The 27,864-nt window shown below is 34.6% G+C and overlaps 4 protein-coding genes across 8 annotated transcripts; 1 reads left to right on the forward strand and 3 right to left on the reverse strand.

Annotated features, from left to right (window-relative positions):
* Positions 1 to 86: 86 nt before the first annotated feature.
* LOC111806440 (ribonuclease 2-like) lies at positions 87 to 3,917 on the reverse strand. Of its 2 annotated transcripts, XM_023691753.1 has the most exons (8): positions 3,633 to 3,916; positions 2,663 to 2,691; positions 2,370 to 2,443; positions 2,099 to 2,197; positions 1,970 to 1,973; positions 1,427 to 1,518; positions 808 to 969; positions 95 to 382 (listed from the first exon to the last, which is right to left on the reverse strand). In XM_023691753.1, the coding sequence occupies exons 1-8, from the start codon at positions 3,836 to 3,838 to the stop codon at positions 254 to 256; spliced, it is 795 nt and encodes a 264-aa protein (XP_023547521.1). In that variant the 5' UTR covers positions 3,839 to 3,916; the 3' UTR covers positions 95 to 253. The 2 variants fall into 2 exon arrangements, with proteins under 2 accessions (XP_023547522.1, XP_023547521.1); XM_023691754.1 differs by lacking the exons at positions 1,427 to 1,518; positions 1,970 to 1,973 and having other exon boundaries at positions 87 to 382; positions 3,633 to 3,917.
* Positions 3,918 to 4,762: 845 nt separating this feature from the next.
* Positions 4,763 to 9,696, reverse strand: LOC111807569 (mediator of RNA polymerase II transcription subunit 19a-like). 4 transcript variants are annotated; one of them, XM_023693344.1, is made up of 7 exons: positions 9,391 to 9,692; positions 8,500 to 8,565; positions 8,032 to 8,321; positions 7,644 to 7,871; positions 7,292 to 7,351; positions 7,001 to 7,143; positions 4,763 to 5,206 (listed from the first exon to the last, which is right to left on the reverse strand). In XM_023693344.1, exons 2-6 carry the CDS (start codon positions 8,528 to 8,530, stop codon positions 7,093 to 7,095), a joined length of 660 nt encoding a protein of 219 aa, XP_023549112.1. In that variant the 5' UTR covers positions 8,531 to 8,565; positions 9,391 to 9,692; the 3' UTR covers positions 4,763 to 5,206; positions 7,001 to 7,092. The 4 variants fall into 4 exon arrangements, with proteins under 4 accessions (XP_023549112.1, XP_023549111.1, XP_023549113.1 ...); XM_023693343.1 differs by having other exon boundaries at positions 4,763 to 5,211; XM_023693345.1 differs by lacking the exon at positions 9,391 to 9,692 and adding an exon at positions 9,332 to 9,356 and having other exon boundaries at positions 4,763 to 5,211.
* A 906-nt stretch (positions 9,697 to 10,602) lies between these two features.
* Positions 10,603 to 17,176, reverse strand: LOC111806380 (monocopper oxidase-like protein SKU5). The gene is made up of 9 exons (XM_023691671.1): positions 16,841 to 17,176; positions 15,859 to 15,968; positions 14,670 to 14,940; positions 14,415 to 14,553; positions 13,042 to 13,405; positions 12,473 to 12,838; positions 12,314 to 12,392; positions 11,669 to 11,865; positions 10,603 to 10,948 (listed from the first exon to the last, which is right to left on the reverse strand). Exons 1-9 carry the CDS (start codon positions 16,994 to 16,996, stop codon positions 10,840 to 10,842), a joined length of 1,791 nt encoding a protein of 596 aa, XP_023547439.1. The 5' UTR covers positions 16,997 to 17,176; the 3' UTR covers positions 10,603 to 10,839.
* Positions 17,177 to 22,251: 5,075 nt separating this feature from the next.
* On the forward strand, positions 22,252 to 27,563 carry LOC111807625 (serine carboxypeptidase-like 20). Its single transcript, XM_023693428.1, has 14 exons — positions 22,252 to 22,491; positions 22,588 to 22,733; positions 23,630 to 23,706; positions 24,016 to 24,138; positions 24,234 to 24,336; positions 24,405 to 24,442; positions 25,141 to 25,242; positions 25,376 to 25,456; positions 25,553 to 25,789; positions 26,140 to 26,205; positions 26,286 to 26,404; positions 26,885 to 26,998; positions 27,169 to 27,214; positions 27,301 to 27,563. Exons 1-14 carry the CDS (start codon positions 22,271 to 22,273, stop codon positions 27,382 to 27,384), a joined length of 1,557 nt encoding a protein of 518 aa, XP_023549196.1. The 5' UTR covers positions 22,252 to 22,270; the 3' UTR covers positions 27,385 to 27,563.
* The last annotated feature ends 301 nt before the right edge of the window (positions 27,564 to 27,864 follow it).

Raw genomic sequence — 27,864 nt, forward strand, 5'->3', positions numbered from 1 at the left:
TAATCTTCCAAGTTCCAACATCCCTTGGATAATCCGAGTAATTTCTTAGCTAATTAAATCAGTGCAGAAACTACAACAGTAAGACATTTTTCAATTTGATAGCAGTAATGAAGATTAAGATTAAAAATGCATCGTTAACAAAGTTCTAATCCACCATGTGTTAGAAACATAATACACTACAGATTCATATATATATATATATATATATATCTTTAATGTTCAATAGACTGAACATTAAGCACTTAGATGTTGCCTAACTTGAATCAACGAGCTTGAAAATATTGCCACTTGGCTCATATGCTGGTAAGCTCACATATTGGGGACACGAAAAATTTGAAGAAATGATCCCACTCTGTGAGTCTGTCTGAACACAGTCACGAGGCTGCAATGAAGCAAACATAATAATTTGAGGAACCCAAAAGATGTCCCATAAACATCACTTAGATCACAACCTGTGAAAAAAATGTATCCATACATACCCAATATTTTTCCTAAAAGCATTTTAAATCCACCAAAAATTACACATAGCCAGCCAAGAAGGATAACTAAGCCTAGGCCAAACTAAAAGTTTTGTTATCGAACTTTAAGATTTGCGTCCTATTTGTTCTTGAACTTCTAATTTTGAATCTCATAGTTCCTTTGATGTTAGAGTTAGATATAAATTAAAAAAAATTCTAATAGAATATTAAACTTTCAAAATTTTGTGTTAGATTCATGGCTCCTTAAAAAAAATTGAAAATTCAAGATATTAGATACAAAATTGCAAATTTAAGAAGCTATTATACATTTTTAAGTTAAGGGACCAACCTTGAGATCCTTGTAGAAACATAAACGAAGTTCCTGCAGTGCACCCTCTGAACATGCTAAAGAAGGGGTGACATGAAAAGCATTCTCAACCGCTGAAACGATTCCTCCAAGAGGATATTTCTCGGTATTTGAAGGTAGATATCCAGCATCATTCAGAACTTTCTGGGACATAACACGTTCATTAGTAACCAAACCCATTCCAATGCAAAATAAGAAATAATAAAGGTTTTAAATACATTATATGAATAGCAAATCGAAGAAACTTATAAGTGCAAGTGGTGTTTATAAGCTAATTTTCAAAAACCAAAAACAAAAAACTAAATGGTTATCAAACAGAGCCTAGTTGTTTCAATTTCCATAGATGTGTTTCAGTAATCAAATACGCAGTTTATTCTCTCTTTTGGGTTCAATAATGGCAGGATTTGGTCAAATCGTTAGCCTTTCGAGCAGTAAGATGTGTCTTATTCACTGAGTTATCCAAAAGAAAGTCATCAGTAAAATTAATCAAATAAGGGAAAAATCGACAATAGCAAAAAGGGGAACTAAACTTCAAGCAGCATGGTCTGATCTATTGATATTAGAGCTAATGTAGAAAGGGTAGCATCATTCCAAAACTTACAGTGACATTATATTTGAAAAAGACGTTGAGAGTAGTTAAAAAGTAACTGTATTCATCACGAATTACTGGATAAGAACAGGTTCCATGCTTCTCTGCATGCCACAGAAATACAATATGAGAAAACCAAAGCATGGGAAGAACATTAAACATGCTTTGATTCCAACATTGGCATCAAAACAATAATATGAACATATCAAACTATTTCCGGTGTCCTAAAATGCAGCAAATTACCAAAAAGACATATGCTGTCACATCCAATCAAGAACAAACTCTACGTAGATACGAAAGGCCAACATCAAAGTTGAGTATCATTGGTCCAAGGTAAATGATAGAAAAATACACTTTTGTATAGGATATCATTATGCAATGCATAGATCATATATGGCCATGATGTGAATGCCTTTTAAAATCTTTATAGTTCATCAGAAAAATCTAAAAATTTATCCTTTGCCAATCAGAAAAATTCAATAAAAGAAGTAAAGCCTCAATGCATTATAGAATATAGATTATAGTATCCAAGTGAGAGAAGCCAAGGATTATTACCCCACTAGTCAATGCAGTAGCCAATTCAGCCATCATGGGAACAAAAAGTGGGGAAAAAAGAATCAGTTAAAACTTGGGTACCATCAGTGGCAAATTTACACAAATATATCTTGTATTAGTGATGGTCACCTCATGAGCCCAAAATGATCCCTTCCCACCATGGCAAGTTGAAGATGAACAACTCAAGGATGGCCAATATTTCTTCAGGGGATCAAGTAAGGTATGAATCTGCAAGATAAAATTATGCAGGATGATACAAAAATGCCTTGTGCCACACAAGAACAAAATAAACGGCACAATGATCAAAATAAAGCCAATAGGCTGAAGAAGTTTTAGTTTTAGCTCTTCAACTATGGATCATATCATGAATATCAACAGCCTAACTTTAATAACAACGCACCTCCTTCTCATCAAAACTTGTTCCATTGCAACATGAAGGCCATGTTCCATCATTATAATCAGGCCATAACCCATCTATCACGCAAGCAACAGATTATAAATTCGTAGTCATACAATAACGAACTCTTAATATTTTATATTTATATAAAGAAAATTCTCAAACAAATGAACGACTCCAAGTTGACTCCAAGTTTATTCTTAGGGAATTGATATTGATATGCTCTGTGATTAAGCTTATAAACACCGCTTGCACTTATAAGTTGTCGAAGAAATGCAATTGTGGCTTCAACTTACGAATCGTAAAGTCAGCAAAAGCACCGGATCTACCAAAGAAGGGATAAACGAGCATAAGTTTATGAACAATGAAAAAGAACATCTAGAGAATTCAGAAGAACGCTCAAGAAAATACCGAACATGACCTATAGGTAAACCTTTCACAACCATAAACTTTAAGTTTTTGTTCTATCAATGGTCTAATAACCTTTTCACATCTACTTTTTGGGGTCATCTCCATGGTAATTCTTTCGATGTCGAAATACCCAATTGCCTAGTAACAATAACACAGAATGTAGATGATGGTGCAAAAAGACGCTCAAATTTAAATCCATAAAAGATTATTGGAAAGCTACTACAACTTGAAAGTAACTTACGAAGAAGTGTTCCAAAATTAATAGATGGAACAAAAAGATACACTATGAACTATAAGGGATGGCAGAAGGACATGAAATCTAACGAAGTCTATAGCTACTCTAACAATGAACAAAAAATTTCACCTTAGATTACAAATATCCACTCCTAGCTTATCGAAGAAGATTTCTTCGGTTTCTGTCCACTTATTATGCCTAACAAAGATTCATAATGGCAAAATGCTTCTCCTCTTTGATCATTACCATGATTCCCCACCTTATAGAATTGATTGAACTTATATTGTTCACGTCTGTAAATCTTTCCATAAGGGATTTACTATAAATGATAGATGATAGAATCTTGTTATTATAAAATATCAAGAATTTTCCGATGGTTTTTATCTTATAGAATTGATTGAAGAGATTTGGATGCATAATTTTAAATTTGTAGGATCTCTCCTATTTGGTCTGTTCTAAACGGGGAATGTGGTAAGTTCTACAGCTTAATTAATTAATTCACAAACGGGGAATGTGAAAAGGCTGTAGAAGTTACTTAGCTGTAGAACCTCAACGAAAGTAACGAGTAATCGAGTATTCTAAACGGGGAATGTTGTAGGAAAAAGAGAAGAAGCACTCACCTATTACAGCATGCGTTGGAGGAACAACAGCTGTCGGTGCCCTTGCAGACAGTGCCAGGCCATTGCAGCGTCAATTTGAAGTAATCCAATTCTCTCTGTTCTCGTCCCTCCTTGATCTGCGAAATTATCGCATCCGCCGAAGAATCATTCAAGGGAGTGGATGCAACAGAGAGGGTGAATTGAAGAAGAAAGATGAACGGAATCATGGGAACCGCTTGATTTTGGGGATTGGCGGAGAGAGGGCTTATAGCCTGATCGGCAATTGGCTCGCTTTAGACAACAAAAATAAAAAATTGCTAAATGTAATAAAATTAGTTTTTCACTTTTACTTTTTGAAAGAAAAAAAAAAAAAAAAAAACATAATTTTCTCCAAATTTATTTTTAAAATTTTGTTTATTTTTGTTTTTTTGTTTTGTTTTTTTAAATTCAACCATACAACACGAGATGATGTCATACATAGCTAAACACGTCAAGAGATGACCTTACCGCCTAGATTTTAAATTTATATCGACATATCGATAGACACTTATATTATATCTTTTTTAAAAAAAAAAAATAGAAAAATCATCAACAAAAACACATTATTAATAATGTGAAAATTCAATTTATTTTAAAAAAATAAACGTGTTAGTTTAAATATTTTTTTAATAAATTTTTTACATTTATAATTCTTTCCAGACTATTGACATTTTTCATAAAATTAAAACCGACATTTTCTAGGAACCACACTTGCATCAAGATTGGATGTTATGGTAATACTCGAGAATGGTCATCAGTCTCTTAATAGTAAGAGATAATCTAGAAAGAATCATAACGTTTGCCTATCAACCAAATACTCGTGTGGTGCTACGTGTCACAATCGATGATCCGAATGTGCCTCGAGAAAGTCATCGTTAAGCAAGGATTTCTTACCGAGTCTCCAATGGTGACCCTGTATACCAATTTTTACAGGTTGAAAGTGTTGTTTTTTGTGGTTTATAGTGATTTTACAGAAGAATCTGAAGTCCATGCAGTTTGGATTTACCAGAAGGTTAAAAGAGAATAATCCATGAACATGAATCTATAGTAACATTCTCTAACAAGTCATCAAAATTTACACATAATTCAAAGGTAACAATATGCAAGAAGACTAAAGGAAATTATAAGGTCCATAAGATATGAGCCAAAAACAGTGAGAAAATAGATGGCTCAAATTCCATTTTCTATACACATTTCCCCTCTCTCATATGCCAACAACAAAAATACACATTCTCGAAACGAACGAATTCAGTTAACTCAAACGAAACAAACAAACACAACGGGCAGGGATGGAGAAAAGAGAGATTTCTAGCCTTCTGTCTTCGTTCAAAATACCGAAGACGAAGAAATGCTACTTCAAACAAACTACAGCTTGAAAACAGTCTAGGAAATGAAAACAAGAACATAATGAATGGTACACAACTAATCATCCACCAAATCGCTCACATTTATATTATCTATCAGACCCCATCATTTTGTTTCTTATGATACAAATGACAATTTTCTTTTCTTTTCTTTTCTTTTTTACATTTTGTGGAATTCACCCTCATCAGAAGCTACTCTGCACGAAGAAAGAAAAACTATCATACACTCAAAAGGGTTCAGGAAAAGCCAAATACGAGAAGACAAGAGCATAAGAAAATCATTAAAGCTCAGCTACGCTACTACTAGATCTAAGGCATGCATTCATTTAATATGCATGCTTAATATGTTCTCTTATCCTTTACTATTTTGTTTCGAGTTTCATCATAAGAGAAGATCAATCCTTAAACCATGAGACACAATCCCACGCAAGGAATAAAGTAATGATGAAAGATAATCACACAAAACCCCTACTCAGTCAGCCAAAATTATGATCAGAATCAAAGGAAACCTATGAATACTTAAACAAATTTAAACCCATTAGCTAATTAAGCAAGTCTAGAATCCAATTTTACTAAATACATATATCGACAAGGTCGGGGTGGTTGTCCCATAAAAATATCCTAAGTGCACGTAAGCTGGCCCACACACACACAGACAAACATATATCAATGAAGGTATCCTTCACAATCCCATTACATTTCTTCAGTTAGGTTGCAACTCTAACATGACCACAGATGGTGCTAGTAGAAGTTGAAAGAGAACAAAAGTGTGATTCCTATAGAGAAGGAAGGTTTTAACTCTTAACACCCATAGTTTTCCATTGACCCTTCACTAGTAGGGGTGGAGATTCTAACATCTAGCCTTTAGGTCCAGGATATGTTTTGAGCTATGCTTAGAGCTATGCTTAGGTTGGCTAGTTAAATGATACCTTTACCAATTGTCTTCAACTCCTTTGAATCAGAAATCCTTTGGAACAAAGAGATTGAGGGTGAGTTCTTCGAGTTCAAAGAATTGACACGTTTGATACAAATGATAAGTCTAACAACTAATGATTAAAAGGAACATTTAGTAGTCCCAGTTGGTGTGGCAGTGAGATGGATTGGGTGTGAAAAGACTTTCCACCGTTGAGGCATTGATTAAATACTTCTTGAACTCCTTTTACTAGAATGAGAGAGACGAGCCAAAGGGAAGGAGAGGATGTGTTTTACAAGCTTATCAAAGTAGCTTCTAAAAGAGAATCAATGCTACAGTTATGTTTTTCAATCCTTGCAACCTTTTTCTACTTTTGCAACGAGATCTTCCCCATGATTTGATAACTTTTCCACGCACATAGCTATGATTTGATAACTTTTACCTCCTTACCCCATTCGGTAGAGAAGCAAATTCAGTGAACCAACCACTAAGATTTGATAACTTTTCCATGCACACAGCTCCATCCTTAACAACAGTCCTTGCAAAAGCTCCACTAGAATATACTCCACCAGATAAAAAGCTCCCATGTAACCTCCTAATGTAAAAAAGAACCTTTTTCTAGAAACTTGCCAAGGAACTCTTAAATAAACTACAAAAGAACGACTTAATTTCCACAATACAACAAGATAAAAATACATGGAATCTCTCGCATTTTGATAACATCCTAATCCTTCTAAGGGAATTCTATAGGGTCCAAGAGAAAATGGTCATTGTAGGTTCCAACCCTCTTCTTTTGTAGACTCCTAATGGACGAGTTTCTATTTTCGGTTTTAAGTTATATGATGGTTGGATGTCAATGCTCCTCTGTGTGCTCCTATAGGAGCATCAGTTTGTTATTGGACTGCCATTTTGGGCTGGGTTTCATTTCTTGTATGCTTTTTTTTTTTTTTTTTCATTTTTCTCAATGAAAGATTAGGTCCTTTTCAAATGAAAAAGAAAAGAAAAAACCAACAAAAATGTAATCAAATGAAGAACAATTGAATATAGAATATACTTGAAAGATATAAATATACCTCAAGTATTTTTTTTGACACATTAAGTGAAAATTCCACCAATCTTTCTACAACCATACGAGGAAATAAATGACCTAGATTATGCCACAATGTCACCCCGCTACCTTTATCACTCCCATTTCTTCGATTTTTGAGGTCTTATGCTGTAGAAATTAAATGCAGAAGACTTAGTTAGAAAACAATCAATTGAAAAGTCAAAACATGGATTAAGGAGATATAAGTTGGCCTGGGTAATCCTTCTTTGCAGTAAGCAAGCAATCTACAGCTGAAAAATAATGGACCTCATATTACCTTACTTTTTTTGTGCCTATGAATGTCATTAATGTCATCTTCTCCATCATGCTTCCTTTTCTGAAAATTGAGTGAAGTTAAAAATTAAGAAACAGCTCACTTGGTAGTAAAAACAAAAAGAACACTTAATCCTTAATTTTTAGTAGAGAAAATATGGTATAGATCAATTAACTTCCCCGCCCTCAAGGCATGCTAAGGGTTTGATAGTCTAGGTAAAATGAAGAAAGTTCAGTGAAAGGGATACGAAAACGTCCATAACGTTAATGCCAATGACAGTCTATTCCTTAACTATCTCATTGTTATCTAATTTTGGTATTTACAAAGAGCAGGAAAAGAGTAAAGGTTTTCCAACCTTTTCATGATGCTTCTTCGAATGATCTGCGCCAGAATCTTGATGGGAACTTTTCTCTTTCTTCTTGTCCTTGTCTTTATCCTTACTTCGGTCTTTATGTCGATGCTTATGCTTCTTATGCTCTCTATCCTTCTCCTTATCCCTATCTTTGTGCTTCTTATGCTTTCTGTCTTTATCTTTGGACTCACTTCTTGACTTCCCTGGAATAGTAGCAACACCCTTCTCGGCCTAACCAAAGAAAAAAAGATGGATCATCACTTGCAGAGAAAAGAATCAGGATGACAAATGCTGATAATCGACCCGTTGCCTTGGTGAAATCTAAGTTCCAGCTAATGGAAGAAAGCTGAAGAAAATGGCTCATTTTACAACTTTAGTTAAGATTTCTTACAGGAGGCAGATCAACAGGACCAGTTTCCCTCAGTTGGAAGGCTCCGATGAGAATATCTTGGTCAAATGGCTGTATGCGGGCATTGGTCTCTCTAGAATAAGAAGTATTCTGTATGAGTTGATTCAACTGCATCCCTTCCCCTTTTCTAATTTCTATGTCTCCAACCACGTTATGAAGATAATGTGTATCCGAAATTGACAATGGAAGCGACTTCTTGCAGAAAAAATCATGGTGAGGTAACAGCTTGTAGTGACTTATAAGATCCACAGCACCAGTCAGTTCCCTAGGTCCTGAAGGTACAAATAAAAATACACCGAAAATTCAGGTGACAAAATAATAAATACAGATAGAAAACGAACAAGATGGAACGGGAAACCACTATATCTTGTACTTCCATGTTACTTTCAATTACATTTAAATGCCAGTGCACGAGAGAAAGGGGACTAAATTGACTATATCGACATTTACCTCGGCCAAACTTCTTATCTTCAGATTCCATGTATCAATTTTCCTTGGAACAATGTAACATTATAACTGCGATTATAAAATCCCAAAGAGTAGTGAGATTAGAATTCCAAGACAACAAACCTACTTTTTCTCTATCTTTTCTGATAAAATGCAATGAACTTGTTGTTTGTTCAAGAAATTAAAATTAAAATGAACAATCTAAACAGAAAAGGCTAAGCCATGGCTTCATCACTTGATGATTTGAAAGGAGAAAGTAAATCTATTTAGGTTGAGGAACTTAGAGTTAATTGGTATGTACTCCTTCCTTTGAGGTTGGAAGTTCAAACCTCCATACCTCACATTTTTTTGTACTAAAAGAAGTAAAATAGTTAGAATTTGAGTCATTTTCTAAGATAAAGAAGCCTCTAGTTCAAATCGAACATTTGTAAGATTGTTAGCAAATCATGCACATAACAAATCATACACACAAGAATTACTGTTTAAAATTTCGAAAAGAATTACATCGGGAAAACAAAATAGAAATTAGCCCAATCCTACATTGACCATGCTGGAGCCATTATCACCCAAAAGTAAACAAGAAATCCATGTGAACTCCAACAAAAGAATGAAACAAGAGGGAAACACAGTTTCAGAAGAACCCCAACCCCAAAAACACCTTCTCTTCAAATTCCACGAGAACCCAAAAAGCCAGAAACCAAACACAATTCGAAGAACACAATTCAGCTTGAGCAACAAAACACACAGAACTGGCAGCAAGAAACCCTAAACACACCAATCAATTACAGAACTGAAAACCCCAGGATTGGAAGGGGGAAGGGAAAAAGAGCAGTGCCTAAAATCAGAAGCAACTCTAAAGCAATCCATTCCACAAACAGAGAAACAAAAACGAACCTCTGCGGCAAAGGGTAAAAGAAAGAGAGGCACCAGCAAATGGGAGGAGATTGAAAGAGCGATCGAGAAAAAGAGGTCTTGAGGATCGAATCAAAGAACGAGATGAAACTGTGGGGAAAAGGGGTTGGAGAATGGGGTGTGAGGACAGTGATGAAGTAGCTCCGGCGGCCGGGAACGGCGGAGAGACGAGAGAGAGAAAGCAATGAGACGGGAGACAATTGAGATCGGGGAAGAGAGGGCACTGAATAATACTGCAAATAACCCTTCGCCACATCTACAAATGGACCGTACAGTGGACTTTTAATACATATTGCCATCGCCTTCCTTCGGAACTTCCCCTCAATTTTATGCAAAATGTCCGAGTNTTTTTTTTTTTTTTTTTTTTTTTTTTTTTTTTTTTTTTTTTTTTTTTTTTTTTTTTTTTTTTTTTTTTTTTGTCAATATAATATATTATGGTCGTGCATATATTTTTGGTTCAGAGACATGGATGTACCCTTAACGTTACCTATAGTTCGTCACCGATTAGTGACATAAACTGCAAATAAAAGCTCATCGAGACATTTTCTTCAACGACTGAACTGCCATCACCGATCTTACGCCCAAACTTTTCGAAATTTATATTTAATTTTTTTTAATTTTCATGGCCTTATTAAACATAATATAAATTATCTTGTAAGGTTTAAAACTGATTTAAACATATTTTAAATTACTTAGAATTAAATTAATACAAAATTGTTAGATTTTTAATAATGTGACTTTTTTTATTTAACAAATTATATAATATGGTTATATATGTGTGTAATTTTCTCTATTTTTAATTCTATCGGTCATTTTCTTTTTGAAGTTTTCTTATTTAGAGAATGTTTTTTTTTTTTTTAACATACGTGAGTATTTAGGGATGAGCATTTTTAAATTATTCCCGTTGGACAATTATCAAACCTTATTACATTATCATTCTCATCGGATCATTTCCTCTAAGTTATTTACTATTCACACTAGCTCTTATTTACCACGGGTTTAATCCCTCTAAGTTATTTACTATTCACACTAGCTCTTATTTACCACGGGTTTAGTTAGCTAGAGTGAATCTAATCTATCCTCACTCGAGAATTGTCAAACTATACATTTAGTTATAAAGGTAACTTTTAGGATATTAAATCTCATATACCGCTGCAGATCAATCCTAAGAGGATAATATCGTCTTCCCAAAAATGATGCGATATCAAAATCCTCTTACGTGGAAACTTGAATACATAGTTGTAAAGTTTCGATTAGGAATGTTACATCATAAATAATGCTTTCTCTTTCCCAACCACAAATTACTTAAAAAAAAAAAAAAAAAAAAAAAAAGAAATCAGATTACCAACCAATAGCTCTATAATCCTATTCTATATTGAGCACAATGAATTAAAGCTGTTTTTCTACACAACATAACATTCACAAACTTTGTTACCTGATGAATGTTGCTATCAATGTCATGAACAATAAAGCCAAAATTGAATGAAATGGATCAGCACTGGATGCCACACCAGAGAACTTGAATCTCTCAGACTGATCCCTGCAGAAAACAAGAAATCAGAAACAATTTTGTTTTGTTTTTAATAATATCGATACAATGTCATATAAAAAAAACGGTGGAAACTCCGAGCTAATCGAAGTTGCATAAAAAGTCTTTCAATTATCCAAGAAAATCAACTATACTCTCATTTGAAAAAATAAGAGAAAGATTGACACTAAATGTAATAGTCGAAGTTCACCGCTAGCAGCTTTGGATTTTTCCTTCTAGACTTTCTCTAAAGGTTTTAAAACATGTCGGTTGGCGAGAGACTTTCTCTAAAGGTTTTAAAACACGTCCTCGTTGATGCACTGTCCGGTGTCTGGCTTTGATACCATTTGTAATAGCCCAAGCCCACCACTACATTTTTGGGCTTTCCTTTCTACGCTTCCCCACAAGGTTTTTAAAACGCGTCTATTAGGGAGAGGTTTCCACACCGTTATAAGAAATGTTTTGTTCCCCTCTCCAACCGACGTGTGATCTCATCATGAACAAATTGTTTCTAAAAATCTATCCAAATGGTGGGAAGTGTTGTTGAAAGTGAATTGTTTTTTACAAGAACAGGATTTATTCTCAAGTACGGTTGTTTCTTTCGATTCATAACGACTAAAAAGTTGTAGTTTAAAGGATTTTTAAGATGTCATCTAATATATTCTCTCTCAATCTAATCAGAAAAGGATATGATATTACCGAAAAAACAAGAGCATGAGGCTAACAACTTACTTTTGCAAGGAAGAAAGCAGGCCACAGTATATGGTATTATCAGGCATAGCTATCTCACTTTGATCAACCTCCGGATTTAAAACACTCACGTAAAGTTCTTGGCCTAAATACCACGAGTCGAGATTTTCGGAACGGAGATTCCATATGCCAGCATTGTCGAGGGACACTAGAACTGCAGTCCAAGCTCCTGGAAAGACCTTGAACCACGAAACACAATGTAAGTCCGTGTGAGTAAAATCTCTAAATGGACGATTTAGATATAAATGTAATATTTCAAGACGTCCATTTGACGAGGAGTTTTATAAAATAGCAATGATATAACAACATAAGCCCAACGCTAGCAGATATTGTCTTCTTTGGGCTTTCTTTTCTAGACTTTCCATCAAGGTTTCAAAACGCATTTACTAGGGAGAGGTTTCCACACATTTATAAGAAATGTTTTATTCTCGTCTCCAACCAACGCGGGGTCTCACAGATGATAACTACGTCTTTCTCCAGCCATGATCCATTATTTTTCCCTATCTTTTCTACTTCAGTGAGCTTGTTCAAGCCCCAGGCACAGGCTTCAAAGAAATTTTCTAAATTTTTGTTTCAAACCATTTCTGCTTTCTTGCCTCTATACAACAAATTAGATGGGCCAGTTACCTGTGTTGTGCAGCGGGCTACACCATCCCACTTATTGTAAGTCCCTCGGCTATTCTCAGTCCACACTCCAAAATCCATGCTGCAACATAAACAGGTTTCAATCAAATTTGAAGTCCTAAAAGTTAGCAAAAAGCATAGGATATTAAATTCAATACTCACCCAACAACAAAAAATGCATAGCCATCCAAATGGTAGGTCTGAACAAATTTGTCGTTGTTTTGAAAAATAATTTCCATAAAACCTTTGAAAGTACCATTAATCAGAGACGTGTCAAGTTTGGGAGGCCTATCCATCATTCGAGTTGGAAAATCGAGTTTGTAGACACCTGGGATGCGAAATTGTTGAGCTAGCTTAAGTGGAGTTGAAGGTGCAAAGTATGATAAGCCATTGAGGGTCCTTCGCCACTTCCCATTTATAAGCTCGGCTGGTCGGTTTAGTATCACATATACATCTGTGACAGTGATTTGACCATACTTGAAAGATCCCTGTGGGTTTGGGCGAGCAGCACCAGCAGAAACATTCCATCTAATCATGACAAGAATTGCAAATATGAGATAACCATGTAAAATTGAGTTAAGAAATTGATAGCATTTCTATTTCTAGTCCTAAAGACAAAAGAACCAATTGACCATATCAATGAGGTTTGCATACTTTATTTTCTTTTAGCAGATCTGTATGAAATGGGAAAGATATCTTGTTCGCAAAAAGGATATGCAACTAACTACAACCTTATAGATCTTGCTTGATTCATTGAGAAAAATGTGTCCAATTCATTAGGAGGATCAGGAAGAGGACCTGAAGCAGGTCCCTGAGAATTGGAATAGTGCAGGATAGCCACTCCGTTAATTCCAGCTAGAGAAGATGAATTAAGAAATCTAGAACTGGCAACAATGTAGTAATCACTGCTAGCATTTTGGTCCATTGTGACCAAAAATGAGTATGACTGACCCACATGAATATCCATGTTTGCATAAGCCTGCTGAACCGTGTATGATCCTTCAGTCTCTACCAAAAGTAAGTTATGATTTTGTATTCTAAAATTCAAGCTCGTTGAGATACCAATATTGTGCACGCGGAGGCGATATGTTTTCCCTGGTTAAGATTAATTTCCAAAATTTAGTCATCAGCTACTATACAAGACAAATGATAATTATGACAAGTGAAAGCTTTCATATACACAATTTGTACGTACGTACAGATTAAATAATTGAAGATGGTCTATCGGTGCTAGAACAAAGTGTCAAATCCTATGAAAAAAAAAAAGTTTCAAACTATATATTCCTTTGAAACTTTGAAGCCATAAGATTAAGATTTTCATGGAGTAAAACAAAAATTCGAAAGGCCTGGTATCAAAACATCAAAGTAGAATAACGTAAATAATCGGTTTATAGTTCTTTTCAACTTAGAATCAGAGACAAAACAATGCCTTAACATGGCTTCCTATCCAAACAACTACGTTAGGATCCAGAGGGCGGATATTTTCCTAAGATAAAATAAGTTGGATATCTTAGGTAGATTTGTAGGCCATTTTGTTAATAAGTTGAATATCAATAATAAAACAGCTTCTAAAGTAGAGGTGTGAGATCCACCTCGGTTGGGGAGAAGAAGGGTCTAGGAACCTCTCCCTATTTAAAAATTTGGTTGGGGTTGGAGAATAGAAGGGTCTAGAAACCTCTCCCTATTTAAAAACTTTGAGGGGAAGTTCGAAAAGAGCCACAACTTGGAGCAGCATGGGACTTGAATATATATTAGAAGCAGCCACCACATCCCCCATGTTAGTGCCTTGAGCGGAAGGAGGGACTTGAACCCTCAACCTGAGGCTCTACCGTTAGCTAAGTAGTGCAGCACTAAGTGATTCCTAAGCCCATAAGAATTTAATATAAGTTGGATATCTTATGTAGATTTGTTCCTGATGGTATCTTCAAAGGTCAACTATACTTTTATGTCCCTAGGACCCCAGTGGTTTGCCAAGTGTAAGAGCTCTAAAAAGATCGTGACCATACACTTCTGGAGTCTGCTATAAAAGAAATAATAATAGATATCATTTTCATACCAAAAAGTCAAGAATCCAATCACATATTAAAATAAAAATGCACCATACCAGGTTCAACATTTATTGTATGAAAAGGAATGCCATCAGAAACAAGAGCATTGTCAAAGCGAAAAGGGCCCGCTCCATTGATAAGGATACCATCAGGAACACCAAGGGGAATCCCATTCTCAACATTCTTCCTTAATTCCTATGTTTTTCAGTATCACCATCAAACATGAGATCAAGAAAGGTAAAGCAAAGTCAGATTAAAAGCTACTAGTCACCATCAGCAAAAGTAAGAACCAAATCATGCTTGAGACTGACCTTATGACTCTTTGTATACCAATCACTGATAAAGATTGTGATATCTCCATCTGGCACCGGAAAGGGCAATGGTATAACGTCTCTGTTATTTATGGTGATTCCTCCATACCCACCAGAAGCTCTCTGGAAGTTCAAGGAAGGGAAGTAAAAGAAACTCCCTATCTGATCTTTGACCTGAAACTGATATGTCCAGTTCCACCCAGCAGGGATTGGACAATTAGTCCCAGCGACACCATCTTGCCACGAATTTTTTCTGTGTTGTATACCATTCCTGAATTCAAAAATAAAAATAAAATCACAACTTTAATTGTAGCGGCCGAAACCGTTAGGGGGGAACCACCACTAGCGATATTGTCTTCTTTGGGCCCAAACCCACTGCTAGCCGATATTATCCTCTTGCTAGGGAGAGGTTTCCACACCCTTATAAGAATGCTTCGTTCTCCTCCCCAACCGATGTGGGATCTCACAATCTACCCCCTTCGAGGCCAGCGTCCTCGCTGGTACTCATTCCCTTCTCCTTCGAGGCCAGCGTCCTCGCTGGTACTCATTTCCTTCTCCTTCGAGGCCAGCATCCTCGCTGGTACTCGTTCTTGCTGGCACATCGCCTCATGTCCACCCCTTTTGGGGCCCAGCGTTCTTGCTGGCACATCGCCTCGTGTCCACCCCTTTCGGGGCCCAGCGTTCTTGCTGGCACATCGCCTCGTGTCCACCCCTTTCGGGGCCAGCGTTCTTGCTGGCACATCGCCTCGTGTCCACCCCTTTCGGGGCCCAGCGTTCTTGCTGGCACATCGCCTCGTGTCCACCCCTTTCGGGGCCAGCGTTCTTGCTGGCACATCGCCTCGTGTCCACCCCTTTCGGGGCCAGCGTTCTTGCTGGCACATCGCCTCGTGTCCACCCCTTTCGGGGCCCAGCGTTCTTGCTGGCACATCGCCTCGTGTCCACCCCCTTCGGAGCTCAGCCTCCTCGCTGGCACGTCGTCTCGTGCCTAGCTCTGATATCATTTGTAACGGCTCAAGCCCACCACTAGCACATATTGTCCACATTGAATTTTCCAATTCAGGCTTCCTCTCAAGGTTTTTAAAACAATAAAGAATACTTCCTTTTCCTCCCCAACCGACGTTAGTTAAGTCACTAAATTTTATGACAACCATACACTTTTTTCAATATCTTTAGTGGATATAGTTCATACCAAGTCAGAAGCAAAGGCTCATCAAGGTCATTTTTAACATTGACAACAACATTCCAGTTCGTAGTTACATTGAGCACAGGTCCAGGAAACTGTCCGTTAATCCCAATGACCTGCAAATAAAAAGTACATAAACATGAAGTCAGTAACAGAGACAGAAACAGAAAAGTTGAAGCAGAAACAGAAACAGAAACAGAAATTGTCGGGAAAAACCCCCTTTCTCCTTATGACTCTTCTTTTGGTTTCATCTAAACTCATCAATAGTTGTCCTTACCTATATACCATGATCTTCCATCTTCTTAGTCAATGAGAATTTTGGTCATAATCCAAACATTAGAACGGTAGGAACACATAATTTCCAATGTCACGGAATATTAGAACTAATCAATCCTTATAATAACATTTTTTTTCAAATTATAAACGTAATCCCTATTCTTCGAGACTAAATTTTAATTTGGTCCCTATAATTTTAAAACGTTAGTTAAACTCCTATAATTAGGCTTAGTTTTAATTTTATCCCAATTGTTAGATTAAGGCTCACAATTGTCCATGAACTGTCTCTCATCCACCTATTGGCTTTCGTTTTTTAACTCAGTTCTAAATTCTAATATAGTAAAACCAATCCAGTTAGCCAAATACACAATATCAATCTATTGCCACATAAATTATATATATATACCACAATAGTAACGAGTTGTGAAGTTTGACTAAGACTATCAAATTGAAACAATATAATAACCAAATTTATGCATAACATAATCAGAATAATCAGTTCTAGAGCTCCTGGGAANAAATACACAATATCAATCTATTGCCACATAAATTATATATATACCACAATAGTAACGAGTTGTGAAGTTTGACTAAGACTATCAAATTGAAACTACATAATAACCAAATTTATGCATAACATCATCAGAATAATCAGTTCTACAGCTCCTTGGAAGCAATCTGAAAATTGCAGAAGAAAAAGAAGAGACGAAACCTTCTGTTTAACTCCAAGTGGAGAAGCAGATATGTAGGAGACAGTCCAATCGAAGAAGACGTAGGGATCACCTGCGAGAGCGGTTCTTTTGAGGCATAAGACAAGAAAGACAGCGAGGGGAAGTAAAAAGTGGAAGAAGCGAAGGCATGGCGGCATTGGGATTGAGAGCTCCTCTGGAAGATGGGAAGAAAGGCGCAGGGCGATGATCCAATGGCGATGGAAGAAGGAAGAACTGACAAATGCAGAGCGAGTGAATCATCTTCACATGGGGATTTGAGAAAGGAGGAGAGCACTGCGGGGGATGCCGACAGAGTTGCCAATTGGTTGATGGGTCCCAACCGCGTTGAAAAAGCTATCCACATTATAAAGATTCACTTCTCTTTCATTATTTAAACATTTGAAATAACTCGACCCCCGACCATACTCTGATATTGTCCGCAACATCTAAATTTTTCATGACTGACTTGTTCGCAAGATTAGAACGAGTGTTATACTGTGGTTGTCACACTCCCACAAGAGCGTATATATTATTTTAAAAAATAGTGTTTATTTAAGATACATGTTACTTTAATAATTAAAATCTACCGATCACCGAACCTAACTCTATTTTTTGGTTGGTTAGTTTGGTTAGGTTAACCCGACCAAAAGCCAATCTTTGATTCTTTTTTGTAAAGAAGGAAAAAAGCTAACAATCGCACTTTTAATGGCAGCAAACTTGCGATTGTGCGACACTCACTTTCCAACGACAATTGAGCTAAGCCAATTCGTTCTTGTGTCGCCTACGGCCAAGCGACGTATGCTCGAGCCGCTGGTCTCGGTTTTAAGAAAATGTTTTAGAAAGCGAATGCAGAGAGAGATTTTTAAAAGAGATGTTATATAAGCAAACAAAACAGAAATAACAACTTCCCGGAGAAGTCGACTCAGACCAAATAGATGACAAATGATTGAATCACTCATGACGATAATAATTTATTATGAATTTTATTTATTTTTATTTAATAGATATTTAAATTTTAAATTTCATATTTAATAGATTTTTCGTTTGTTGGATATTTTTTAAAATTTACTAATTTATGAGATAAGAGATTCAAAATTTCAAATCCCATTAAACATAAAATTTGATTTAATTTTAATATATCACTTAATTTCTTAAATTTGGAATGTGTGAGGAGCCTATTTTATTTAAAATAATAGAAAGATAACACAAATTTTAAATAATTAAAAAAACAATAATGTAGTCAAAATTACATTTGGGCTAAATCAGAAGGCCCAATTACTGGTCCCCAAAACTATGGACCACGCAGGCCCAGCCCAGCCCAAATTCTAGCACGTGCNTTACCAATTACAAACCCATCATTCTCATTATCATATTTAGGAATATAGTAAAAATAGGTTATTTTATTAGTAATAGGGGCATTTTTGAAAAGAAAAAAAGGATTGAGGGTATTTTTGAAAAGAAAAAAAGGATAAAGGGCATTTTTGAAAAGAGAAAAAAGGATAAAGGACCACTAGAAAAGGCATTAATTTAAGGGTCCCACAATGCTTAATTGTTAGGGTTTTTAAAGGGTTTGGCATCATCATCCATTGCTTGCCTCTTCACCAACCTTAAATCATTTATATTTTTGTTTAAGGTTGTCGTGGAGACTAAGGTTCATAATCTTCTATATTGTTTAATATATTTGTCATTTTCTTTCTTTCGATTGATCTTATCGGGTTCGTATGCACAAATGAACAAGGCTCGTATTTAAATACGAACAGAGTATCAAAGGTTGAAAAAGGTCATACCGTAAATAAAAGAAGTCGGAATGAATTATAAACATATTGGATTTAGATAAATTAAAATTTTATTTGTTGTAATCGGGTTCATGTAGTTATGACATAATTAATTTAGAACTGAATTAAAATGTCACGAACTTATAAGATTATTATATATTCCTTTTACATTTTTTTTTAATTTTTTAATTTTTAATAAAATTGGAAACAACCCAACATAAATACCAAAATAAAAAATATAATAAAATGTTGGGATTTTTTTTAAAGATAAGAAAAATAGTAATTATTATTTTTTGAAAAAAAAATAAGAACAAGATATTTATTCATTTTTTTCAATAAACAATTTTGTTCCAATAACATTTTTAAAATCAAACATAAAAAAAATGTGAATATTGAAAAATATAAATTTAATGAAAAAAAAAACAATTTTAATTCAAAACTGATAAAACAATTTGTGAATTAAAATCTAAAAAAAAAAAAAAACTTCACTAATATTAATTAAAATAATTATTATAAAAATAAAAACTATTTAACTGAAAGAGAGAGAAAAAAAAAGCAAGAAATAAACTTTTTAAAAATTATTATTGAAAATTCGTACGTAATAACTCTAATTTTTAGTGTAATTCAAGAAAATTCAAAGTTTGTTTTTTTCCTTTTAAATAAATAAATAAATATATATATTCTGTATGTCGTGAAATAATTGGCTGGCAGAACTCAGAAAAAAACTGACGTGGATAAGGAATCTCTCGAGTTGCTCACCAAACCAGACGACAAAATCCCATTTTCTCGGGTCAACTTGTGGTCGATTGGTCTAATTTTATTTTTTCAAATAATTATTTTTCCTTTCTTTTTTTTTAAATATATTAATCAAACAATATAGACTAATTCGTGAATATAATAATCTCATGAATTAATTTTTAAAAAGGCCTTAAATAATATGCGTCTTCCTCTTACAAAATGTGACGGATAACGACGGGTGGTCAAGGAACGATCTCAGTCAAACGAACCCGATGGTTTTTCACTAAATTTAAGTGAATTTTCTAAATTTTTCTGGTTACTTTATAAAATTTTTGGAGAATAATAAAATGATATAGGTAGCAGATTTTAAATAGAATATTGACACTGTTTTTTTGTTGAGATATATTATTTATGGAATATATTCTAGATATTATATCTTAATATTCTTCCATTTATGGTTAGATTTATAGTATATTTTATTTTATTTTAGTATTTAATTATTTTATATTTTTCTCATTTGTACTAACTTGTATCCTATTTAAAGGATATCAATATCAATGATAATACACACCTTCCCAATTATATTTTCTATCTCATTCTTAACATGGTATCAGAGCACCGATCTTGATATTCCTAATATCAAAGCATCGATCGTGGTATTCCTAATACCCCCTTGGACTCTGAGTCCAAGGGGAGTATTACCTAAAGCCAAACCCTAACCAATCAGTGAAGTCTTTACCATCGTCAATCATCCAATATCAAGAATACGTTATAAGCATCTTCAAATTTCTCACCAAGCTCTAAGGTGACAAATTCAAGATGTTCGTATTTTCTTTCACAGCCTCTCAAGTGATCCAAAGCACCGATCTTGGTGTCATTATCCACTAAAGCATTTATGCATGGACCAACAAGTGATCAGGGAGGATATTCACTTGTTCCAAATCAAATTAAATGGACAAGTTATCAATCCTCGAGTCAATCATTGCAGTCTATTTCTAAAGCATTTATGCATGGACCGAGAAGTGATCAGGGAGGATATTCACTTGTTCCAAATCAAATTAAATGGGACAAGTTACCAATCCTCGAGTCAATCATTGCGGTCTATTTCTGAGTCTTGCATCTTTCTTGAAAATTCAATAATTTCTTGAAAGTCTAAAAATGCAAACCAATCAAAGGCGGTCTATTTTTTTTACGGATATTTTCATTACTGAGAAGACAAGAGTGAAAGACAACTTGGGTGTTATTGACCTACCGTAAAGACAAGTTAAAGACAAGTTGGACGTGATTAACATACACTCTCCAACTTGAGGGGGAGTGTTGAGATATATTATTTATGGAATATATCCTAGATATTATATCTTAATATTCTTCCATTTATGGTTAGATTTATAGTATATTTTATTTTATTTTAGTATTTAATTATTTTATATTTTTCTCATTTGTACTAACTTGTATCCTATTTAAAGGATATCAATATCAATGATAATACACACCTTCCCAATTATATTTTCTATCTCATTCTTAACATTTTTTTTTACGGATATTTTCATTACTGAGAAGACAAGAGTGAAAGACAACTTGGGTGTTATTGACCTACCGTAAAGACAAGTTAAAGACAAGTTGGACGTGATTAACATACACTCTCCAACTTGAGGGGGAGTGTTGAGATATATTATTTATGGAATATATCCTAGATATTATATCTTAATATTCTTCCATTTATGGTTAGATTTATAGTATATTTTATTTTATTTTAGTATTTAATTATTTTATATTTTCCTCATTTGTACTAGCTTGTATCCTATTTAAAGGATATCAATATCAATGATAATACACACCTTCCCAATTATATTTTCTATCTCATTCTTAACAGTTTTTTTTGTTAAAAATTCATAAATATTATGTAACACGACTCATGGTCGAGATTCGAGTCATGATTCAAAATCCTGAGCAAGGATCGTTACAAGCGGTATCGTAACGGTACCTCTTTCAGTAAGATTTGGTTTCAAAACAAACCGAGGCAGAAACTAGTGAACATATAACACTTGAGTAAATGAGGGATACGTAAATGAACTGAGACCATATGCAAATTAGAGTGGTCGTGAGAATAAGACAACTTAGGAATTTCATGGTTAATCATACTTTAATTAAAGTAAGTAACGTAGGAACGTTGTGGGACAATGTCAGTGCCATCAGGTGCCAAAAAAAGAAAAATGTTAGGTCGAATAGATACGTGTCGAACCTTAATTGGAGGCTTAAATGGCTAACTCATTTCATGCTCTATTGGTGACTTAAGCCTAAGTGTCCACTTGGACTCGAATTGTCTCCCACCAACCACTTCTCTCTTAAATCATTTTTTTTAACCTTTATGATGATCTCTTAGCGTCAAAGCTTCTTACTTTTTAAATAATTAAATCCCTATATTCTATACTCTATTAATTCACATTTTATTTAAATCTTAAAATTTAAAATTTACGGTAACACATAAAAAAAATAATTAAATAAAAAAGAACAAATAATTTACAAGACTATATGTTAATCGTTAATATTTTATAATATTTTATTTAAATTAATTTACTAAATTCCATAATTTATTTATTTATTAGTTTTTTAATATTACGTTAATATACGTTAATATTTAATTTTTAGAGTTCGAGGATCTCTTATTTAGTATATATTTTGTGAGTAGGTTAACCGACCCGAGCAATAGTGGCTGTATCTAATAACTATTTTTATATATATATATATTTTTAAATATAGTATTTTTTTTTTGGTAGGTAACATATTAAATTAGGCATAAAAAACGTGTGTAACCAAAAAAAATCATACATTTTCAAGATATTTTATAAATAATTTTCTTAAAAATAAAAATAGCAATGAAAAAAATGGCGCTGAGACGTTGGGTATAAAAACGAACCAATGGCGTCACAAATTCCTTGCAACTGCAGACCAATCAAAACTCGCTTCAAATTTGGAGCTCCAGATTCGACGGCCATGGCGAAGACAAGGAGCTCATCACGTCCTCCCTTTCTCTCGGCCGTTTCAATCATTTTCTTCTATTTCTTTCTATTGGCCAATTCCAAACTCATTTCGGAGCTCCCTGGTTTCTCCGGCTCTTTCCCTTCCAAGCACTACTCCGGGTGCGGATTTTTGATTTACAGTTATTTTGATGATTTGTTTTTGATTCTGGAGATTTTTGGCTTTGAATTTGAATGTTATCGGTGTGGATTTTGAAGGTATGTGGAGATCGACGAAAAGCACGGTAGGAATCTGTTCTACTACTTCGTTGAATCGGAGAGGAATCCGAGTGAAGATCCGGTGGTTCTGTGGCTGAATGGCGGCCCTGGATGCTCTAGTTTCGATGGTTTCGTATATGAACACGGTAGGGTTCTTGATATTCTTCTTTGATTTCCGTCCTCTAACTGACATTTGTTAAAATTTCTCTGCTCTGTTTTGTTTGTGATTCGTCAATTCCTTTCTGTTTTCTTCTTTCTTTCCTTAAATGATTGTGATGAGTTGAATGCATTTGAAACTGCGATTGAAACGGATACGAACCGCTTGCTGTGTTCTTTTGAAGTTATTACCCATTTTGATTGTTCATCCTTTGCGTTTTTTAGGCCAAATAACTAAAATTCTTAAATATTATTAAAAATCTCAATTAAATAATATTGTTTTTATTTTTTTTGAAACTGATAAATATAATAAATGAGGTTTGTTATAAAATTTCCACTTAATTACTTTCCAAGAGAAAAAAAAAAGGGAAATAATCTTTTTTCCAAATATGTCAATAAAGCAATAACTTTTATTCACAAATTTTACTAATATTTTTTTTTGAAGGACCTAAATGATAATTTCTAATAAATTAGAGGTAAAATTTGAAAATTATAAAAGTATTATATATATATATGATAAAAAGAAAAAAAAAAAAACTAGATTTTAAATTATTTTTTTTTATCACAAATTTAAAAATGTTAAGAAAAAAAAAATTCACACTTTCTTATTTTATTTTATTTTTATTGTTCTTTTCAATTTTGGGTATTTAGAGACGTAAATTTTTTCTATCACTCTTACTATTTTAAACTATTATTAATTTATTACGCAAAAGCTTTAATAGAAAGATTACTTTATATTTAATATTTTTAAGCACTAAAAAATTTATTTTCAATACTTAATTAATGTTAGAGATTAAAACTCTAAACAAAAGTGTTAGTTTTTAGCTCCCTTAATTGTATGGCCATTTTTAAGCAACCATTTCTCTGTTTTGTTCGTCTTGTGAAGGACCATTTAACTTTGAAGCAGCAAATACATCGGACGGCCTTCCAAAACTTCATCTTAATCCATACAGCTGGTCGAAGGTTTGATTTGATTCGATTTTTCTTCTTTTTGTAGAACAGTTTTTGGTCGAAGTTTGATAGTTAGAAACACAAATCTCCACAATCATATGATATTGTTCACTTACGTGACATTGATTTTGGTTTTTCCGAAAGGCCTTAATTCCTTACTTATAAACTCATGATCATTTCCCTTAATTAGTGAACGTGGGAATTCCTTCCCAACCATATCAACATTGGTTTTATTGAAATTTTCTTGTTTTTGTAGAACCGTTTTTGTTTCTTCAGTTGGATTAAAAAATAATCTCCCAATTGTTTGTTTTTCTGTTTCAGGTGTCCAACATCATATACTTGGATTCGCCTGCTGGAGTTGGTTTATCTTATTCAAAAGATGAATCGGATTATAATACTGGTGACGTGAAGACTGCTCTTGATTCACATAGATTTCTCCTTCAGGTATTGGGTTCGTTTGGTAACGTTTATTATGTTAACATCTTATGATAAGATATACTGATGTGCTTTCTACATTCTTCTGTTGCTTCATTGGGCAGTGGTTTAAGTTGTTCCCGCAGTTCCTGCCTAACCACTTTTACATTGCTGGAGAGTCATATGCAGGAGTATATGTGCCAACTCTTGCCACCGAAGTCGTTAAAGGTAATTCTTTTTTGGGGTTTTCGTGCTTTCTTCTTCAAAATTAACATACGAATTTTTTGTTTTTTCAGGACTTGAGACTGGTGTAAAGCCCATTCTGAACTTCAAGGTGCACTATTTGGTTTATGGTTGTTTTTTTAAAAAAATTAAGGATCCAACAAAGAAATAAAACTGTATTTCACATTTGTTGGCAAGTTTATTGGCTTAATGTTTAAGAACTAAGCTAGTCTGGATTATTGTTGTCAAAAACAAGCGTGCCAAATAAGAAATGGATGATGAACCAAACATAGCATTTAACTTTTTGTTCAATTATCAATTTAGTCTTCATGGTTTAAAAAGTTTAATTATTGTTTTGGTTTGAGTTTCTGAAACGTTCTTGTTGTTATCTTTATAGTTTTTTTACATGGCACGTTTTCTTTAGACGCTGGGGAGAACTAATGAGCTAACATTTAGAATAAGATAGGTGTGGAGGTTAAATGACCTTACTCTAAGGAGATCAAGTGGGAAAGTTCATTAAAAGAGCGGGTTTAGGGATTGGAGTTTTTAAGATTGTGCACCACCTGTTTATGCACTACTGATTTTTATGAAACCTACTTGATTTTGCTCTATTTGTTTCAAGTTTAAAATCCTATATTGTTCGACCAGAATGCCTAATCGTATCTCTCCACCATGTCTAAATAAAACATGTCACGTAAGAAAACTACTAAGATTTGGTAAAAATGAAGATATTTTAGGATTAACCAAACTATATGCATTCAAATCAAGCTAAAACGTTAGGATTAACCAAACGAGTCACTTGTTTTGCAGGGTTACTTGGTTGGAAATGGAGTTGCAGATGATGTGTTTGATGGAAATGCTCTTGTTCCATTTGCACATGGGATGGGGCTGATCTCTGATGAGCTATTTCAGGTGGGTTGATTCCTTAGTTTAAAGTGTAGCTCATTCTCTGACTAATTGCTGATCCTCTGCCTTTTCAAGGTTGGTCTTGCACCATCCTTGCAATCATATGTTATTTGACTTTCCAAACTTGACCCATATTCAGGAAGTTGAAAATACATGTAAAGGAAACTACTATGAACCCACTGACATGGCCTGTGAGGACAAGCTTTCCAGAGTTGACGAGGTGATGAAAGCTGGTTTTGAAACTTAAATCATTTATTAGAGCGAGAGAATTGGATGGTGATATTCAACTCACCTAAGAATATGTCATTTATCTCAGTTGGTTGATGGCTTAAACGTATACAACATTTTGGAACCTTGCTACCATGCCCCTGAGAAGATAAGGACTAAAAATATCGAGTTGCCGAGCAGCTTCCGATTGCTTGGCGAGACCGAGAGGCCGCTTGCTGTGAGGAAGAGGATGTTTGGTCGAGCCTGGCCTCTTAGAGCTCCTGTCAGAGCTGGCATTGTTCCAAGTTGGTCCCAACTTCTTGGTGACACCGAAGTTCCATGCACTGTAAGTTCAGTTCCTTGTTTTTTTTTGGATTTTGATGGTACCTCCATCGTGTTTGCTATAGTTTATGGTTTCTGTGCTTCGATTTGTGAGAAAAGGGTAAAACCCCATTTCTTTATGGGGAACCTTCTTCAATGCCATCCTGAGCTGAACCATTACCTTCCATTTGTTTGTGCTTGTCAAAATATATTTAACTTTTCAGCTTCGTTCTGGAGTTTCCTTGACATAAATAGTTAGAGGCAGTGTTTACTGGTCCAAAATCATTTACTTCCAAATGCACCAAATAAATTGTTTGTTTGGGTGTTAAATTTATTTACACTTATTGCCTCCTAACATTTATGTATTGTGTAAAGAATGACGAAGTTGCTACAGCATGGTTGAACAATGAAGCAGTGAGGAAAGCAATCCATGCTGACAAGGTAAGGTTATCAGTACTCACTATATTTATATGCCCTTAATTCTTAGACCTTACTTTTTATGTTTTTATCAATGGCAATAGAGTTTGGCAGGCAACTGGGAGCTATGTACTGATAAACTTAACTTTGACCACGATGCTGGGAGCATGATTCCCTTCCACAAAAACCTTACCTTGAAAGGATATCGAGCTCTTATTTTCAGGTACCATTCATTACTCTGTTTTATTGTTGGAGGGTACTTAATTTTCGTCATCATATTGGCATTTTCATGCATATTTCTATATCATTCGTAAAAAGGATAGCATGATATTGTCCACTTTGAGCATAAGCTCTCGTGATTTTATTTTTGGTTTCTCCAAAACGTCTCGTACAAATGGAGATGTATTTCTTACTTATAAACTCATGATCAACCCCTTAATTAGTCGACGTGGAACTCCTCTTCCAACAGTCCTCAACATCGACATTGCGTTATTATATTGTAAATATTCTTAATGTGGACATATTATCAACGATCAGAATTTAGAACAGTTTGTACATGGTTTTAATACAAATGGCACAAAATAAGTGGAGAGGCCATCAAATGAAATTGGATGTTTCCAACTATCTGGTCATAACACCACCTCAAGTGACGGTTGTGTTTTGATCTTTTGAAGCTGACTTGCATATTCGTTTTTTCTGGTAGCGGCGATCATGATATGTGTGTTCCATTCACTGGGAGCGAAGCTTGGGTTCGATCACTTGGATACAAGGTCATCGATGAATGGAGGCCATGGACGTCGAACGAACAAGTTGTCGGGTACTTTCGTCATTCCATTTCCTTGTTTTCTGGTTTGTGTTGTTCAATGTGTTCGTGTTTATTAACTAGATATGCAAAATATGATAAATAAGCATGTAAAAAGTTAATGTAATTATAGATTGGAGCTAAACGGTAATAATTTAACCGTTGAGTTACTTTTTGAATGGCAGGTACTTACGAAGCTACGAGAACAACCTAATCTTTCTTACCATTAAGGCAAGTGATGATGTAGTTTTTTTTATTTATAATAAGTGATGTTTTTTTGGACTTTGATGATAATTTGTACGTTGGTATTGTTGCAGGGATCTGGACATACTGTACCTGAATACAAACCACGTGAAGCTTTAGATTTTTACAGTCGATTTTTGGGTGGAGAAGCAATATGATAAGAGGTAGAGATTGTTGCAGTTGAATCCTACTATGTTGAAAATGATAAATAATGGCAACACAATATTATTAGTGCTTGCTATATGCATTATCCTATGTAGCTACTACCTATGCACTTTCAATGAAGCTATGTTAGAGCTAAGGTGATCCTATTTTTATGAAAAGGCATTAGTCAAAATCACAAACCACCTATTACCCTACTATAGTTATAGATATGTGTTCATTGCACCTAAAAAAAAGATATTTTTCGTTAAAGAACACTTTTTTAATAGTCATTCGCAATTAGTTCGTCTCCGGTTGAATAAGATTATTGAAAAATTATTAAGTGTGACCGTCACTGTAACGGTCCAAGCCTACCGCTAGCAGATATTGTCCTCTTTTGATATTCTCTTTCGGGGCTTCCCCTCAAGGCTTTAAAACACGAATGCTAGGAGAAGGTTTCCACACCCTTATAGAGGGTATTTTGTTCTCCTCCCCAA

Source organism: Cucurbita pepo, chromosome LG12, assembly GCF_002806865.2.
Source record: "Cucurbita pepo subsp. pepo cultivar mu-cu-16 chromosome LG12, ASM280686v2, whole genome shotgun sequence".
Classification (NCBI taxonomy): Eukaryota; Viridiplantae; Streptophyta; class Magnoliopsida; order Cucurbitales; family Cucurbitaceae; genus Cucurbita; species Cucurbita pepo.

What these genes read in the sequence shown, in the direction of transcription:
- LOC111806440 (XM_023691753.1), bottom strand. Translation starts at nt 3,838, where the DNA reads ATGATTCCGTTCATCTTTCTTCTTCAATTCACCCTCTCTGTTGCATCC. An exon ending in TTTTGCTGACTTTACGATTC is followed by an intron (nt 2,444 to 2,662) that starts GTAAGTTGAAGC and finishes CTTGCGTGATAG; the next exon opens with ATGGGTTATGGCCTGATTAT. An exon ending in TTTTCAAATATAATGTCACT is followed by an intron (nt 970 to 1,426) that starts GTAAGTTTTGGA and finishes GTTATGTCCCAG; the next exon opens with AAAGTTCTGAATGATGCTGG.
- LOC111806380 (XM_023691671.1), bottom strand. Translation starts at nt 16,996, where the DNA reads ATGCCGCCATGCCTTCGCTTCTTCCACTTTTTACTTCCCCTCGCTGTC. An exon ending in CACTTGGAGTTAAACAGAAG is followed by an intron (nt 15,969 to 16,840) that starts GTTTCGTCTCTT and finishes TTTTATTTGCAG; the next exon opens with GTCATTGGGATTAACGGACA. An exon ending in TAGCCCGCTGCACAACACAG is followed by an intron (nt 11,866 to 12,313) that starts GTAACTGGCCCA and finishes TCGTGGTTCAAG; the next exon opens with GTCTTTCCAGGAGCTTGGAC.
- LOC111807625 (XM_023693428.1), top strand. Translation starts at nt 22,271, where the DNA reads ATGGCGTCACAAATTCCTTGCAACTGCAGACCAATCAAAACTCGCTTC. An exon ending in TGGTTTCGTATATGAACACG is followed by an intron (nt 22,734 to 23,629) that starts GTAGGGTTCTTG and finishes CGTCTTGTGAAG; the next exon opens with GACCATTTAACTTTGAAGCA. An exon ending in AGCTTTCCAGAGTTGACGAG is followed by an intron (nt 25,457 to 25,552) that starts GTGATGAAAGCT and finishes CATTTATCTCAG; the next exon opens with TTGGTTGATGGCTTAAACGT.
- LOC111807569 (XM_023693344.1), bottom strand. Translation starts at nt 8,530, where the DNA reads ATGGAATCTGAAGATAAGAAGTTTGGCCGAG. An exon ending in AGATAAGAAGTTTGGCCGAG is followed by an intron (nt 8,322 to 8,499) that starts GTAAATGTCGAT and finishes TTGTACCTTCAG; the next exon opens with GACCTAGGGAACTGACTGGT. An exon ending in ATAGGCACAAAAAAAGTAAG is followed by an intron (nt 7,144 to 7,291) that starts GTAATATGAGGT and finishes TAATTTCTACAG; the next exon opens with CATAAGACCTCAAAAATCGA.